The sequence below is a fragment of the Bufo gargarizans genome, chromosome 3 (assembly GCF_014858855.1).
Source record: "Bufo gargarizans isolate SCDJY-AF-19 chromosome 3, ASM1485885v1, whole genome shotgun sequence".
In the NCBI taxonomy this organism is placed as follows: domain Eukaryota; kingdom Metazoa; phylum Chordata; class Amphibia; order Anura; family Bufonidae; genus Bufo; species Bufo gargarizans.
The window spans coordinates 481,052,514-481,069,570 of record NC_058082.1 but is presented as its reverse complement, the minus strand read 5'-3'; the positions used below and the strand labels follow the sequence as shown (position 1 = coordinate 481,069,570).

Below are 17,057 nucleotides of genomic sequence, written 5' to 3'. Positions count from 1 at the left end.
AATACCGCAGCATGCTGCAGTATTTTCTCCGGCCAAATATCGTAAAAGGGACGGAACGGAAGACATCCTGAACGGATTGCTTTCAATTCAGAATGCATTAGGATAAAACTAATGCGTTTTTTTCTGGTATTGAGCCCCTAGGACGGAACTCAATACCGGAAAACTTTAACGCTAGTGTGAAAGTACCCTAAGTGTTAGGTTCAAAGGGACACTTCCATCGGAAAGTGGTTTTATTACTCAATGACAGCTCTATTGTTTTCTTGATAGATAAAGATGTCCACAGAAGTGCTCTGCATTATTTAGTGATGCCCTAATGGAGTCACTCACCCCCCCTTGCCTCTCTGGTCACAGTGATGGTCTGACTGAGAAAGTCCAAACAAAGAGGACGTTAAAGAGCCAGGACAGGATGCAGGATACATGGAGCGACTTCCAAAAACTACATCCAGTAAAACATCAATTTTTTAATACAAAAATAACAGAATATTCACATATAGGTGATTTGATGGACGTGTCCCTTTAAAGATGCGCCAAAATTATTAACCATCGGGTGGCATTTGATAAATTTGGCACAAAGTGCACCTACGGAAACTCAAGCAAAAATGATGAAGTCTGTGTTTATGCCAAGAACGCGTTGTCCTCTTCATCATGCCTGGTCTTGCCCATCATATCATGGCATCTAAAAACCTGCCCAGTGCAAGGTCAACACCAACACTTCAGTCCTGCCGTGCAGGATAAGCGGCATCATTCGGCACGCTCCCTCTGGAGAAAGTGCGCCATTGTTGTGTGGCAGATGAAACGTGCACATTTCCTTCCTCTTCACCTCCGCGTTTCCAGCAGACAGTATTTCCCATGGTCAGGGTTATTTGGGGGCACTAGAACAATAAGGAGATTCTGTTCTCTAGAAGCGGAGGAGAATGCAAGAATGTCACTACCTGCCAACATCTGACAGCTCCTATCTCGGAGATTTGGCCAGGATATTTGCGGTCACAGGCGACAGCAGTGCTTTGCTTTGAAGGGGAGTTACACTGCATTAGGATAAAAAGCGTTTTATCCACAAGTCAGAATGCCATTGTTCACAGAGCGTATCTGGACTGGGGTAGTCAATGGAGCCATTAAACCTCGCTGATAAGGCAGATATTGTGTTTGACATAAGAGTGGTTCCTACGAAGGACTGCTGCCAGCCTCATCCAGACTGGGCTTTTATTGAAGGCTTACTCCGCTAGAAGGTCCCTTACCAACCAGCAGATTCTGAAGTGCAGCCCTGCTGAGACCCCCTGCAATGTGAGGGGAAATCTTCTAGTACATCTGCCCATACACAGCTTCGATGACTCCCAATTCCCTCCTCCATACACATACATGTCTGGCTCGGCCGAATGTGTATTCTATGAGGAGAGTAGAGAATGCCGCTGCACTACTGGCACAAACTTGTCTCCCAGGAGAACCAAAGAATCAGGTGAAAATATTCATTTTGCCTGATCCTTGTCAACCCCCCCCAACATCATCTGTTGGGGAAGAGTCGGGAGCTGCCCACACACATTAGGGTGTCAGCCCAACCTGCCGTTCTCGGCGGCTTCGGCCAACAAAAGACCATTGTGTATGGCCAGCTTGAGTGGTTCCCTGCAGCACCCCCACAGGTCACATGAGGCATTACACCCTAGCCATTGAAATCAGTCGGTTGTCTTTGCAATGCAGGACAGGACAGGTCCTTCAGCCATAGAGGCTCAGAAGGATGGGAAACCAATCCCAAAAAGTGGCGGCAGAATTTATCTAAAAATAAGTCTATAAAAAGGTCCTCTCCTCATATTTCTGTTGTAGTAACTACTTGCATCCCCCATGTAACAACAATTCTGGAACATCTATTATTTTGACTGCCATTCCTTTTTTATTCCAGCTAGAAGTTATAAATTAATTCCTAGAGGTTTGCAACTAAGGTCCAGATGGGTGTTACCAGTTTGGGGGGAATGTCCCTGCACAGTCTGACACTGGCAGCACTGATTGGATAGTGTCAGACTCTGCAGGGACACCCCCCCCCCCCAACTGGAACTGCATTCTAAAGTGCTAGTAATCAATTCATAATTTCTAGCAGGAGTAAAAGACATGTCGGGCGAGGTGACCGGTAGATGTGAGGCTACTGGGAATGTTATATGAATGGAGTCTTCATTATATCTGTGGAGTTATTAATACAATGATAAAAGGACATAACTGGTTCAATTACTATTCACTGGGCACAGAGTAAAGCTTTCCCCCCATAGTGATGGAGCAGATTTCCACCGAGCAGAACAATTGCTTTGTTATCACAGATGTGCTGGTTAATAGAGAAGAGACTCCTAACCTTAGTGCACGTGAATGAAACAGAGTAAATATCTCTGCGGTCTCATGTGAATATTTGACACAGCAATTCCACCCTTGGTAAAGCTATGTGTACACAGATATAACCGGTACTGTAGACTTGTCCTGATGGGAACGGCGTGAAAGAGTCCTTTTATCCTCCACTTGTCGCAGTGCAAAATAGCATGTTATGGCTACTGGACGGATGGGACAAAATTGCGGATGCATAAAAACAGCATTTACATATTATTTATGATAAATTATTATCAAAGGGGATGCCTGAGGGTTTAATATTGATCAATATCAGGTCGTCGGTGTTGGGCTGCCGGCGCCCCAACCGATCAGCTGTTTAATAGTGCGGAGGCCTCCTCGGGGCTTGCACAGCGCTGTCCACTGGATAGCGGCTCAGTCCTAGCTGCGCCTAGGTCATGTGACCAAGGACGATGATGTCACAGGACCAGGAAGAGGCCACAGCGCTCAGCCAAGCACCGCGGCCTCTTCCAACAACTGTCGGTGGGGGTGCTGGGAGTCAGACCCCCACCAATCAGATATTGATGGCCTATCCTGTGTCAAGAACCCCAAAAAAGCCACATGCAGATGGGTGTCTAGTCTGGCTTTTATGATTTTCTTCTTTGTGGAAAGGAAGTAATTTGCATATTTTTTCTTTTTACCCATGGTGCAGAGCCTGTAAGACTCAATACACCTGCTAGGTCTCCTAGAGAACAAGTACACCCCCTAAAGATGTACCCGATGCAGTTTAGGCTACTTTCACACTTGTGATCTTGCTGGATCCGGCAGGGATCAGCAAAAACGCTTCCGCTACTGATAATACAACCGTCTGCATCCGTTATAAACAGATCCGGTTGTATTATCTTTAACATTGCCAAGACGGATCCTCCATGAACTGCACTGAAAGTCAATGGGGGACAGATCAGTTTTCTATTGCGTCTGCATTGTGGGTCATGCACGTTTTGCATTGGGGGTCATGCCTGATCCGTTTTGCTCCGCATCCCAGGAGGGAAAGAAAACTGAAGCTTGCTGTGGTTTGCTCTCCTGTATGGGAATGCAACCAAACGGAACGGAATGCACTTTGGAGCATTCCGTTGTGTTTAGTTACGTTTTGTCCCCATTGACAATGAATGGAGACAAAACGGAAGAGCTTTTCTCCTTTTCCGGTATTCAGATCCTATGACAGATCTCAATACCGGAAAATGTAAACGCTAGTGTGAAAGTAACCTTAGAAAATAAAACCTAAGCTCTGATTGGTTGCTAGTGGTCACAAGGCCATTTATTTATTTTTTTATACGTTTAGCAAGTACAAGGTCTTGTCTGAATTGGCCTTGCTTAGATAATAAATCTGTGAGCAGCGCCAAAAAGTGCTGCTGGGAGCACATGGTGCGTATCTGCCATTAGTGTGAGTTTCAGTGATACTGCCCCATTGACCTCGGCACAGACACAGAAGGAGGCGACATATTGCAAGAACACAGACCTTCAAGATCTCTCAGCGAAATTAACATGATACTGAGGATCACTTTACACGTCCTGCATCTTCCCCTGATGTCTTCACTCTGGGGAGGCTGAACTTGAGCCGTGCATCCCCCTTGAATTAACAGGATGCAGAAGTAACACCAAATATAGATACGATATACCAGTTACCGGACTGTAACATTATATACCGCTAATTTAATAAAAATCTAATAACTGCTATTTGTGTGTATGATTTTTTAATTTTTTTAAAGCCCCGTAATGTCCTTTGTTTGAGCATAGGCTTTCAGAACAAAGCCTAGGTCTGCTTCCTCACACCTACTCCGAGCAGACAGATGTCAGCACAGCTACACCATCTGTTGCTAGGCAGAACCCGCTCATGGCGAGGAACTGCAACCTATGCAAACCTAACCAGGAGGCAGCCATTAGCATACCTTGGGAGTTTGTTGTTCTGCAATTAACCTGGATCTTTTCCTTCGATGCTGGGTTCACGCAGGGGTTTAGGATAGTCGCAAGTTTTAGTGCAATAAGTACGTGAGGTTTTTGGTAAAGTACACTGGCTTTTAATTCCACAAAAACGCCCACAATAAGGCCCCGTGGCCGCGACGCACGAACACCGACCGCGGGGCAGACAAAGCGGATCATGGACCCATTCACTTTAATGGGTCCACAATCCGGCCGTTCCACAAAAAGATAGAACATGTCCTATCTTTTTGCGGAACAGAAGTACGGGACGAAACCCCAACAAGACCTACAAGATCCACCAACCAGGGCTGTCATACTCTAGTATATTTTCAATATCTGCGAAGGCATGAGTTACTGGAGACACCGCCATTCCCCTGCATATGTCATCATTGCTCGGCGTCAATGGATGCTTTCACACATCTATCCTCCCTTGTTTATAAGATACAACAAAGACCATGAATGCTGAATAAACCAAAAATGAAACGGCAGTGAACAAGACAGGAAGGCTACTAAGGTTATGGGGAGTTTGGAATTGAGGAACTATGAAGTCCTCAGCCAAAAGACTGAGGAACAGCATTGTCCTCGTGAGACTGCAGACAATGTCAGGGAGAACATGAAATCGCCTTGGTTTCTTCTCAGTGGATATTCAGAAGCATAACGTGCATCCATGTGTATCGCTGTCAAGTTCCTTGGTGATATCGGGGCAGGTACAAGCAGGCCTACTCTATGCTCCTCACGCTTTCATTCAACACTTGAGGCTTCCACAAGACAGGGCCTGCTCCCCACACTTGATGCATACAGCCAGAGAATAGAGGAGGAGGGCTTGAGAGATGTGCCGTGTGGGATTAATATAAATCAGGGCCAGGCAGTTCTCCCCATAGGCCAGGGCGTCATTTTCAGAAGCTATGGCTTGAAGGCTGTGGCTTGTTATCTAAACATTGCGTTCCTCACTCCCTAACCTGCTCTAAAGAAATGGTTTCTTTCTAGTAAAATATCTCCTTTGTGTTTCCCTGAGGTGATATAGCAAGAATTTACACTACCCTGAATAACCAGAACCAAAAATGACCCCATACTTTACCTTTCGGGCAGAAAATTCTCCATCAACAAAACTGATTAGAAAAAAAAAAAAAGCTTCCACGTTCAACGAGAGACCCTTGTAGAGCTGAATGTGGCCAGCTTCTTTCTCTGGTGGTTCTCATGTGCTCACAGGATATCTGACCAAGGTTATCGCAGTCACGTGATAACCGTAGACACATGGCCCACGAGAATTAGCTTGTGTGCCATGATGTATGACCAAATTTTCAACCTAAAACCGAATTCGGAAGAGAACAAAGGGTTATAAGGATGGTCATCCAGCTTTCCTAGACCCCTCAAGAGGCCAACGATGCGGCACTGCGTAAGTAGGCATATTTTTTTGTAGCTTCATCATAATATTTGGTAGAGGTGTTCACATCAATCTGAAATAAACCCCCCAGTAGTCAAGTGTGAACAGACAAGAGTGTGCTGAACCAGCAGAATATAATACTCCCACCCTGATGCACAATCTTAGACAACTGTGCGGAAATGCATTAATCAGACTGACAAGTGTGTAGAAAGAGCCTACGGGTGAGCTGGGGGCATTAGTGCACACGTGTGCAGGGAGCAATATGAGTAGCAGCTGCTAAATAAGCTTCCCCCCCTCCCTTCCATGTATATATCCAACTCCTCCCCACGTCAGTCACCGCGCAGCAGCCATTGTGTGTCAGCCAAGTGGCACTTAATGAAGTCAGGGATTGAGAGGGGATGTTCATCAGGCCCTAGACAAAGGTGGGGGAGGGGATTCAATAAATGGTTATGCAGCTCTTATGCTCAGCCCTCTGCTTATCCAGAGAACACATCATTATTATTAAGCCTTGCTTAAATGGTGGAATTTATCAAGGGCCAATACGCCCCCCCCCTCACGTGTGTAACGTGCAGTCGTAAGAAAATTATAAAATCGTAAAGGAAAGTATTTTCAATACTAAAACAACAAAAAAAAGCCAACCCCAAAAATATATAAAAACAAAACAAAAAGGAAAGAAAATGATTGTGGCCTCACGCTGTGGCTTGTTTTGGAAATGTACGGCATGACCTAATATATTTGATGCATGCAATTACAGACTTATGGCTTAGGACCTCTTAATTAGCAAAATTCGGCAGTTTCGTCATCGTGCAACCCCAGCACAACCAGGACCAATTATCTCTGCATTTCTATGGGACAAGATCTTGCAAATCTCTTCCTGTAGCTCGTTTCAACTTGGAAATAATGACCATAAGACACCAGATTGTCCTGTAGCATCACGCAAACTAAAATGGCGTCTTCATAACTGTACAACTTAAAGGGGTTGTCCGGGTTCAGAGCAGAACCTGGACATATCCCCATCTGGATTGTGCAGGGCAAGGGCTTCTTTATGTTTTCACACTGTTAGGCCTTATTCACACAGTCAGTGTTTGGTCAGTGATTTTCATCAGTGATTTTGAGCCAAAACCAAGTGCGGGTCCAAAACGCAGAACAAGTGCAGATCTTTCCCCTCTACCTTATGTCTGTGTAGGATCCACTCCTGGTTTTGGCTCACAATCACTGATGGAAATCACTGACCAAACACTGACTGTGTGAATGAAGCCTTAGGGTCCAATCACACGTTAGCAACTGTTTTGTGGTCCGCAAATTGCAGGTCTGCACAACACGGACACCAGCTATGTGCGTTCCGCATTTTGCAGACCGCATATGGCCGGCACTATAATAAAAATGCCTTTTCTTGTCCTTCTCTGCGGACAAGAGTAGGACATGTTCTATCTTTTTGCTGGGCCGTGGAACAGAAGTGCGGATGCGGACAGCACACAGTGTGCTGTCCACATCTTTTGTGGCTCCTATTGAAATTTTGCGGAACCATTTTGCGGACATGTGAATAGACCCTTAGGCGAAGGCTTCTGCCTAGCAATATTCCCGGTGACACCACCGGCTCTGAGGGGCGAGCTTTAGCCATGCCCGATATGTTTTACAGGCTAGGGTTACATTAAAGCCCGCCCATTAGTGGCGGTGAAGGTCACCGGGCTCACTGCTGATGCAGAAGCCTCCGCCTAGCAGTCCCTATGGAGAGCGCGGGACGTCACCAGATCTCCCAAAACTGCCTTTGTCCTGTGCGATTCAGCGCCGGACAAGGGAGAGCATCGGAGCATGAAATGCTCCGAAGCTCATATTAGGGGGGCTGCCAGGGTGAAAATGGGGATATGTCCGGGTTCAGCTCTGAATCCAGACAACCCCTTTATGCTCAAGGAAAGGCCAGCTAGCTACAGAGGAACAATACACAGTACTTGTGCACCTCTTACACAAGACGGATGGCGGAGTATGGAGCCTCCTGGCGTACAGAATCCAATGGAGCACGCCACAGTTTTCATACGTATGAAAGGCCACATGACAATGGAGCCATAATAAATGTATAATAATCAACCTCCACTTCATCTCTGATCAGGTTCTGTCTACATCTTCGTATGGAAAAACTGCAACGTAATACAGACAGTACAGGCAAAGTATATGTTTGACCTGCCGTGCAGATTTAGAATTTCACTGTAAGACATGCAGTTCGGAAACTAACAAACCGAAATCTGCATGGAATTTCTTTTTTGAAACCCTTTTTTGAAAATCCATCCCAACAATAACGAAAGCCATGATGCAAGTTTGAATACAGTCTTACGTGTTATAGTGGTTGTCCAGGATTAAGTGGCTGGATTCTTGGCCATGGGCAGTGTCTGGTATTGCAGTTCGGCTCCACTAAAGTGAATGAGGCCGAGCTGCAATAGCGCACACAACCTGTGGACAGGGGTGGTCTTGTTTTTGGAAGAAAGCAGTCATATTTTTCTGATTCCCGGACAACCCCTTTAAAGGGTAACCTGACTGATTATTAATGGTATATTCCCAGCTATGGAGAGCCTCTAATGTCAGAGGACAAGGGTTCATCATTGTGAGATTGTCTGTTCAGGTCTCATGAATCAACTGTCTGAAATCTTGTATCTCGTGGATCCCAAATACACAGCATCATCTTTATGTGGGACAGTCACCCATACACATTAGACAGCTGCTGACTGAACTCATGGCATGGCCGAGCATGCATGTATTCTCACTGTGGAGAGAGAGAGAGGAGTAGGCCACTGCCAGACAGTCCAAAAGGGTCAGGCAACTGAACTATTCTTCTTTTCCCAACATCCCAGGGAGGCCATCCCAGGTAAACATATTCACCAAGGATGTACAAATGTGAAGGGGAAAAAGAAGCGATTCCTAACATGAATTTATCCCTGGACAGACAGATTTATCATTATGACCGATTATCCCCCCGCCCCACCAGCCGAGAAAAAGATAATTAGAACATTAAGGCCTCATGCACACAAACGTGTCCGTACTCCGTGCGCATTCCGTTTCCTTATTTCCGTTCTGCAAAAGAATAGAACATGTCCTATTATTGTCCGCATTACGGACAAGGATAGGACTGTTCTATCAGGGGCCAGCTGTTCCGTTCCGCAGAATACGGAAAGCACGTGGACGTCATCCGTATTTTGTGTGGATACGTACGGTCGTGTGCATGAGGCCTGAGAACCAGAGAGTTTCGGCTTCACTTTCGTAGAGGTTGTGTGTGCCCGGACGGTGGGAGCGGGTTCTGCTGAGAACACGGAGGAGGACGCTTGTGGATGAACTCGCTGGTGATATCTGCAAATATTTGCACGGGTTGAACGGTTTCACATAACTTAAACAGAACAAGGAATAATTTCAAGCAGAGCGCTTTGAAGAGCTGCTTGACCTTTGATGAATCGACACAAATATGGAACCGCTTAAAACAACAATTCCTCATCCCTAGAATATGGGCCAGTTCACAAGTTCCTAATTTGATTAGGTATTTGGTGCAGATTCTACACCAAAGGAACTTATAAGGGTAGCTTCATACCTGCAGAAACCAACTGCAGTAGTCTGTTCCGGCAGAGGAGTTTACCGTATCCGGCATAGCCTCATACCGCCACATCTCTATTGATTATAATCGCATACGGCGGCTCTCTGGTATAAATGCTGCCTGTCAGCCACAGACACATACTGCTGCATGCTGCCGGAACAGACTACTCAAGTTCATTGCCGCAGATGTGAACCTACCCTGCGGATTTAGCCTGGAGAGACCGCAGATACGCCCTACATGGATTAGACCCACTGGGGGTCATTTACTAAGACTTTTTTATTTATTTTTACGCCGGTCTCAGTTTGCTCCTTGCTCTGCCGTAAAAGTTGGCAAATTTATGATGAGGTGTGCACTACGTCCTAAATTAGGCGCATCTACGGAAGTCTGTCCGCAAAGTGTAAAGTAGTTTTTCGCCAACATTCCCGCCTGTTTCTAGGCGTAAAGGTTAGTAAATTTGATGGGGCCAGGGTCTATGTCCCAATACACCCCAAGCACAGCGTAAATCCGGCCACACAACTAAATATCGCCCTGCTGGTCGAATAAAGGGACTTGTTTCTATTTTGTCAGAAAATAGACACAAGTCGCCAGTCCCTTGATAAATGACCCATATTAGGTGCGGATCCGCCAGAATAAATACTGCAGCAATCCTGGTAGAAAGCCATGGGTCAGCCAAAGGCAAATCTGTGACATGTGAGTACAACCTTAAAGCGGTTGTCCAAGCCATAAGAACTTATCTATCCACATGATAAGCATCTAACTGGTGGCCGGTCCGACTGCTGGGACAACGCCCGGCCGCTTCCATTTATCTACATGGGACTGCCAGAGCTAGTAGAGCTCTGTACCCGGCTCCATCATGACTCCTACTCACTCCGAGACCTCATTTTCTTCACCAGTGAGATGGCAGATTTGGTGCAGAAATTTGCATTTCATGCATCTGAATTGGCAGCATTTAGACATACGGGACAGTTGTAGAAATGTCACCGCCAAATCTGCCCCATGTGAATATACCCTAGAACTTCCACAGCTCCCCCATCGGTCAAGGGCAGCCCGTGACGACTGATGGATTTGCAGGGTGACGCTGCGGCATGTACAATAGGACATTGCTATTTTATGGCAAACAGATTTCGAAATATATGCCTGTAGGTTCACCAAAGGGTTAATCTATACGACCTGCAGATAACGAGGTGGCAGGCTCACCGGCAACTACATATTCATCATCTCTGTACTCTGCCTTATTAATAATCCCATGTGGAGAGAAGAATGTCAGGCATCTGTCTCTGAAAGGACCGGCGCTCAGGTTTTAGGTGAGGAATCCTGGGTCATTAGTGGTCGGCGCCCCGTTCCATCTAATTTAGCTCTGACCACTCGTGGTTACAAGTGGCTACCAAGTGAATGCCTCAAAAGGAGCCAAAACATTACAGGGGTGTCTACAGGTCCAGCTTGGGGGTGTAGGACTGGACTTTGAGGCTGGCATTCTGAATGGGACTATTGTCTGGACTCGGATTGCAGTTGAAGGTTGAGGGCTGAGAATGGAAGGGGTCACACCTGACCATCTACAACCAAATCTCCTATGTGAATAAGGGCGCCTTCACACTGCGGATTTTGTTGCAGAAATTTCTCTGACTGAAAATCAGTTCCATTCATTTGAACGGGGCAGCAAACAGCCCCATTCTGGTGAGATGAACTGATGTTTAGTTGTGGAAATTTCTGCAACAAAATCCACAGAGTGTGAAGGCGTCCTAAGTAGTGTGAGCGAACTTGTGTTTTAAGTTTGGCGTCTAAAGTTCGGGTTATCGAAGTATCCCGTTATGGATTCCGCTACCACGGACCATAATGGGATACTTCGATAACCCGACGCCGAACTTAAAAGAGGACATTGTGTGTGAAATTCTTATACTACCTTATCGGGTTGCTGTTCAAAAGGACCCCCCGTTTGGCTCCCAGTTTGTTTAGTTGCCTCATATGCAAATGAGGCGACTTGGTTATAGTAGGCGTTGACATTTTAGTTCTGCTGGGCGCGGTTATCTTCTCCCTGGCCGCGAGCGCATCCAATCACAGACCCCCGCTCTTAGCCAGGGAGAAGGAGCTCAAGTTCTCGCGCTCGGTCCGGATGTCTACAAGCTCAAGTTCTCGCAAGAACTTGAGCTTCTTCTCCCTGGCTAACAGCGGGGCGCTGTGATTGGATGCGCTCGCTGCCAGGGAGAAGATAACCGCGCCCAGCAGAACTAAAACGTCAACGCCTACTATAACCAATATGCAAATGAGGCGATGAAACAAACGGGGAGCACAGCGGGCGAACGGGGGGGGGGGGGGCCTTTGAAAAAAAAAAAAAAAAAAGTGTGCAGACATCAGTGGCAGCAGCCCGATAAGGTAGTATAAGAATTGCACACACATTTTTCTGATGAAAGGTCCTCTTTAAAACACAAGTTCGCTCAACACTAGTCCTAAGGAATTGGGCATGGTGAAATGAAACATACCCATTCCTTCTTTTCCCAGACATCTGCCACTTGAATGGTGTCCACGATCCGTCCGATCCGCAAAAAGATAGGACAAGTTCTATCTTTTTGTGGAATGGAAGCATGGAACGAAACCCCATGAAAGCACTCCGTAGTCCTTCCGTTCCGCATCTCCATATTAGCGGACTCATTCAAGTTAATGGGTCCGCATCCATGATGCGGAATGCACACAGCCGGTGTCCTGTGTACTGCGGACTGCAATACGGGGACGGGGGACATGCAGTCGTGTGAAAGAGCTGGCTCAATGGCTATCCTGCCCAACTGCCCCAGGACTGACAGAGCATTTAGATTTATTCCCATAGGTGAAGAGTGATAAGTGGCTGCCGGACATCTCTGGTGGTGCTTATCTCTAGCAGAAACAAAGGATCAGCCGTCACCTCTCCTGACAGGTCTGTTTCAGTAACTACTTGCATTCCCCATATAATAAGAATTTGGGAAAAAGTATTTTTATGACTATGTTGTACCAACCCTTTATTATTACTGCTAGAAGTCATTAATGAATTAGCAACAGTCTGTAATGAAGGTTCAACTGGGTTTTACCAGTTTGGGGGGGGGGGGGTCCCTGCACAGTCTGACAATATCCAATCAGTAACACCCATCTGGACATTCATTACAGACTGTTGGCAATTCATTCATAACTTCTAGCAGTAATAATGAAGGATTGGCACATCACAGAGTTATAAGAATAGATGCTCCAGAATTGTTATTACATGGGGAATGCAAGTAGTTGCTAAAAGAGACATGTCAGGAGAGGGGCCTCTTAGAAGATTACTGACAGGTCCTGCCACAAATCTCATATCCATGTCCATGCAATATATAGCAGGTCTACCTGCACAAGATCTACATGACTTTCCGCAATTTCTAACAGCGTCTTTTGGAGCGGATTAGATGAGGTTTTGCTGCAGATCTCGCCCTTCATTGGAAAAGTGTGAAATCCGCTGCTAAAACCTCAAACATAATTGACATGCAGCAGATTTGGAAATCTGCCCTGTGGATCCATCCGCACAGAAAAAAAAAATCCACTAAGTGTACATGAGATTTTTGGAATCACATACACTTTGATGGTACGGCTCTACGCTGCGTTTTTTTTTTCCGCATGGGAATCCACGTGGAAAAAAACGCATTTATTCGCAACGTGTGCAGGTGGCCTTAGGGTACATTCTGAAGCCACAGGTCAGATTTCGGCGGTTCCTCTACAAGGCACCACGCGTTTTGTCTCTGGTCGCCATCATTGGAATTTACTATGTAAAGATGTCATAGATTTTTTTTTTCTTGCATCAAAAGGAAAGAAAATTGATGTCAAATTTTCTACTGTCATTAGACGGTTTCTGAAAATACTCATTTCCTCATATTAAAGGATTACATGGGGTAGCTACTTCCCAGAACCAACGTAAAGCAGGAAAGTGCTCTCCTCCTCCCTAATGAGGTGTATGTCTGGGGGGCATTCGGGTGGATCCCGGCCATTAGAGGAGACGATTGTGGCGTTACTCACTCATAACGTACCTGTAACTCCACAAGATCAATGCTCTGGCGGGTCACCATCCCTCGCGACGTACACACCTTGTAAATCCTGCCACTAATGAATGGCTGCTTACAGCGGGGGTACATACCTCCCATCCCCCGCAGACTGACCTCTGCTATATCCTAGTAAAAACTGACAGACCAGCAGGTGACTCGACTGCGAAGGACGTCAGAGCTACGTAAACCTTTCTTCCCTGGTCCAAAGGCACATTACATAACTATGACGCTGCGCAGGCATCTAGGTCAGCTCTAAAAGTTACAAAACAGTATCATGCCCATTAACTCATGAAATGCTGCTGCCAATACAGAAGAATAAGGCGAATTCAAGGGGTACTCCACTTATAGGGTTAAATGACAAGAATGGCTCCCAGATAGTTGTACCCATGCTGCTCGATAGAGGCACAACTTGTACCATAAATACTTTCGGAGCCCATACAGCTGGAGCCCAATTTAATGGCTTTGGTCAATGACCAAGCAGTGAGGAGCGATCAGATTTAGCCGATCACCCACCAACCATTAGTCATTGACTCTCCCAACTTTCCATGCCAAGAGCACACGACAAACAAGGTTCACCCAATCTATACTAATACTCGCCCTCGTGATATCATGGAAGCGGAGCGGAATGACAAGAGCTTGCAATCAAAGCCGATTAGGAAAAATGAATAAGAGGAATCCCACTGGCTGCAGGGTAAGCGAGCGCCCGGGGGATAGCTCTGGCACCACACATTTTGGCAGTTCTACAAGCAGCAGAAGAGCCGAGGAGACTGGAAGAGGAAGCAGGGACGTGAACAAAGGAGTAAGGTGACGGGAGCAGGAGCACCTTGTTCTGCGCATTGATGTGTGTTTCCCATGCTCCATCACAACACATGCCCCTTCCAGAAGCCTTGTGCTTGGTGACAACCAGCAACAATGTCACACAATGAACTTCCTGTGGCTCCATTGACATTCACATCCCCTGACTACAGCCCAGGAAGAGTTTACTGGAAAATATTTCCATACAAAACCGGCAGGTGGAAATCTGCCCACAGACATGATCAAAAGACATTGAGTTTATGGTCGTGTCATCTACTGGACGGACGTTTTCTTGGTCATTATTGGTTAATGCTACTATGCTAGAGTTAGAACTAGGGCACAAGAAGGGTCTAAGCGATGCACAAGAAGGAAAATATATAAGCGATGCACAAGAAGGGTCTAAGCGATGCACAAGAAGGGTCTAAGCGATGCACAAGAAGGGTCTAAGCGATGCACAAGAAGGGTCTAAGCGATGCACAAGAAGGGTCTAAGCGATGCACAAGAAGGGTCTAAGCGATGCACAAGAAGGGTCTAAGCGATGCACAAGAAGGATCTAAGCGATGCACAAGAAGGGTCAAAGCGATGCACAAGAAGGATCTAAGCGATGCACAAGAAGGATCTAAGCGATGCACAAGAAGGATCTAAGCGATGCACAAGAAGGATCTAAGCGATGCACAAGAAGGATCTAAGCGATGCACAAGAAGGATCTAAGCGATGCACAAGAAGGATCTAAGCGATGCACAAGAAGGATCTAAGCGATGCACAAGAAGGATCTAAGCGATGCACAAGAAGGATCTAAGCGATTCACAAGAAGGATCTAAGCGATGCACAAGAAAGATATCACCAGTGGAAAGAACAATCCCCTGCATGAAAATCACCGCTCCTATCTTTTCAAATATCCGGCTCTTCATCCCAAGCACACAGAACATTTCCATAAAAACTGAAATAAATCCAGTATTTTTGAGCCTTTCTATGAATTTCCATGAAGATTTGCATTCTGCTGGATGCAACAATTCCCATTGTCAGGGTTCATTACTGGTTGCGCTGGATGGAGACTGGTCATGACTAGGGTTCCATTGGTCGGACCCTGTAAGGCTGAGGCTCTACGGCGCTGCCTCGTGGCATTATGGGGCGGCAGCGCTGCCACAAGTTGCAACAAATCTAGAATCTGTGTTGGATTTGTTTTCGTGGCCATTACAGCGTCGTGCTGGAACCCTGTTCTGTTCCGTGACGTTTCCAGGCTGCGCTGCTACATAGTGACAAAAAGTCACCGTGTAGCCCCAGCCTTAAAGGCAGACAAGATGCAAGTACGTATGATTTACGTTGCGGTCTATGATGGCAAAGTCGCATTATATTTGCAGCCTACGGCCCAAAAAGAAGTCAGGTTTGGATATTTAGGTGACAGTTGTGTCACAGTTAGTCGCAGCATGACATTAACCTTCATGTCACATAACTAAAGTTGTCGCAAAGTGTCGCCTTGGCAGCACCATGCCTGCAACATTGGATGGGGGGGCATAATAAGGGGCAGGCTGGCATGGACCCAGTGAAAGGCTCATTCTGCACCTACCCCTCCTGCTTACCTGAGGAACTCCTGCAGGCAGGTGTCACAGAAGCGGTGCCCACAGGTGGACACCTGCACCGGCTCCCTCATAGCCTTGCCACATAGTGGGCACTGGAACTTGCGCCTGAGCTTCTCCAGGAACTTGTAGTCATAGCCTGGCATCTTGGATCAGCAGGAGCACGACGATCAGAGGCGGGGAGGGAGGCGGCGGCGGCGGCTGGCACGTCCAAGGTCGCCTGTGTCACTCGCCGGCTGCCCTACACCTGGGGGCATCTAGGAAGCAGAGGTCCCGTCCAAGAGTAGAGCGCAGGGTATCCAAGCAGCAGCAGAGCGGGGGCAGGACCGGGTGCTCTCCCCGGACACGGCTCTCCTTCCAGCTGTCTCTCCAGCTCTGTCTGCTCCAGCTCAGCTGCTCAAGGTACATCCAGCTCTGCCCGCCGCCCCTCCTCCGCCCGGCTGCAGGGAGGAGACTCAGCCCGGCGCTCTAGCCGCCCCCCGCCAGGTGGCGCTGCAGAGCCGAGGCCGCAGCACACCACCACCACAGAGCCGTACACTACTACTACTACACCCATCCTCCCATCTGTAGCATCTTGCTGCAGTCAGTGCAGACCTCCAGGGTCCCTCTTAGTATTCATGTAAATTAGAAACGATTCAAGGTACAAAAGGTGCAAGGACATGTTCCCACACGTCAGTTCTGTCGCAGAAATTAGGCTACTTTCACACTAGCATTAATATTTTCCGGTATTGGGATCCGTCATAGGGTCTCAATACCGGAAAAAAAAGTTTCAGTTTTGTCCCCATTCATTGTCAATGGAGGCAAAATGTAACTGAACAGAACGGAATGCTCCAAAATGCATTCCGTTCTCATACCGGAGAGCGGTTTGCAGCATGCTGTGGTTTGCTTGCCGTCCTGGGATGCGGAGCAAGACGGCTCCGTCATGACCCAATGCGAATCAATGGGGACGGATCCGTATTCTCTGCCACAATAGAAAACGGATCCGTCCCCCATTGACTGTCAACGGTGTTCATGACGGATGCAGATGGTTGTATTATCAGTAACGGAAGCGTTTTTGCTGATCCCTGCCGGATCCAGTAAAAACGCTAGTGTGAAAGTAGCCTTACTAGGAATGAAAAATCCACCACTTCCATGTGAATCATTGGCGGATCCAGAGCCTGGTCTCGGAAGGGGCACTTCCAGATTATTTTCTGTCCGCCGCCACAAGACTACACAGTGTAACGGTATACTGTATATTGTGTGGCACAGTGTAGAGGTATACTGTATATTGTGGGGCACAGTGTAGCGGTATACTGTACATTGTGGGGCACAGTGTAGAGTTATACTGTACATTGTGGGGCACAGTGTAGAGGTATACTGTATATTGTGTGGCACAGTGTAGAGGTATACTGTACATTGTGTGGCACAGTGTAGAG

At 46.9% G+C, this 17,057-nt stretch overlaps 1 protein-coding gene across 1 annotated transcript in view; it reads right to left on the bottom strand.

The window, feature by feature from the left end:
* The window catches only part of TRAF4 (TNF receptor associated factor 4), a 38,920-nt gene extending 22,867 nt beyond the window's left edge, over window positions 1-16,053 (bottom strand). Inside the window, exon 1 of the mRNA XM_044283801.1 lies at window positions 15,646-16,053. Coding sequence (XP_044139736.1) covers window positions 15,646-15,788 — 143 coding nt within the window. The 5' untranslated portion in view covers window positions 15,789-16,053. The remainder of the gene's footprint in view (window positions 1-15,645) is intronic.
* Window positions 16,054-17,057: the final 1,004 nt, after the last annotated feature.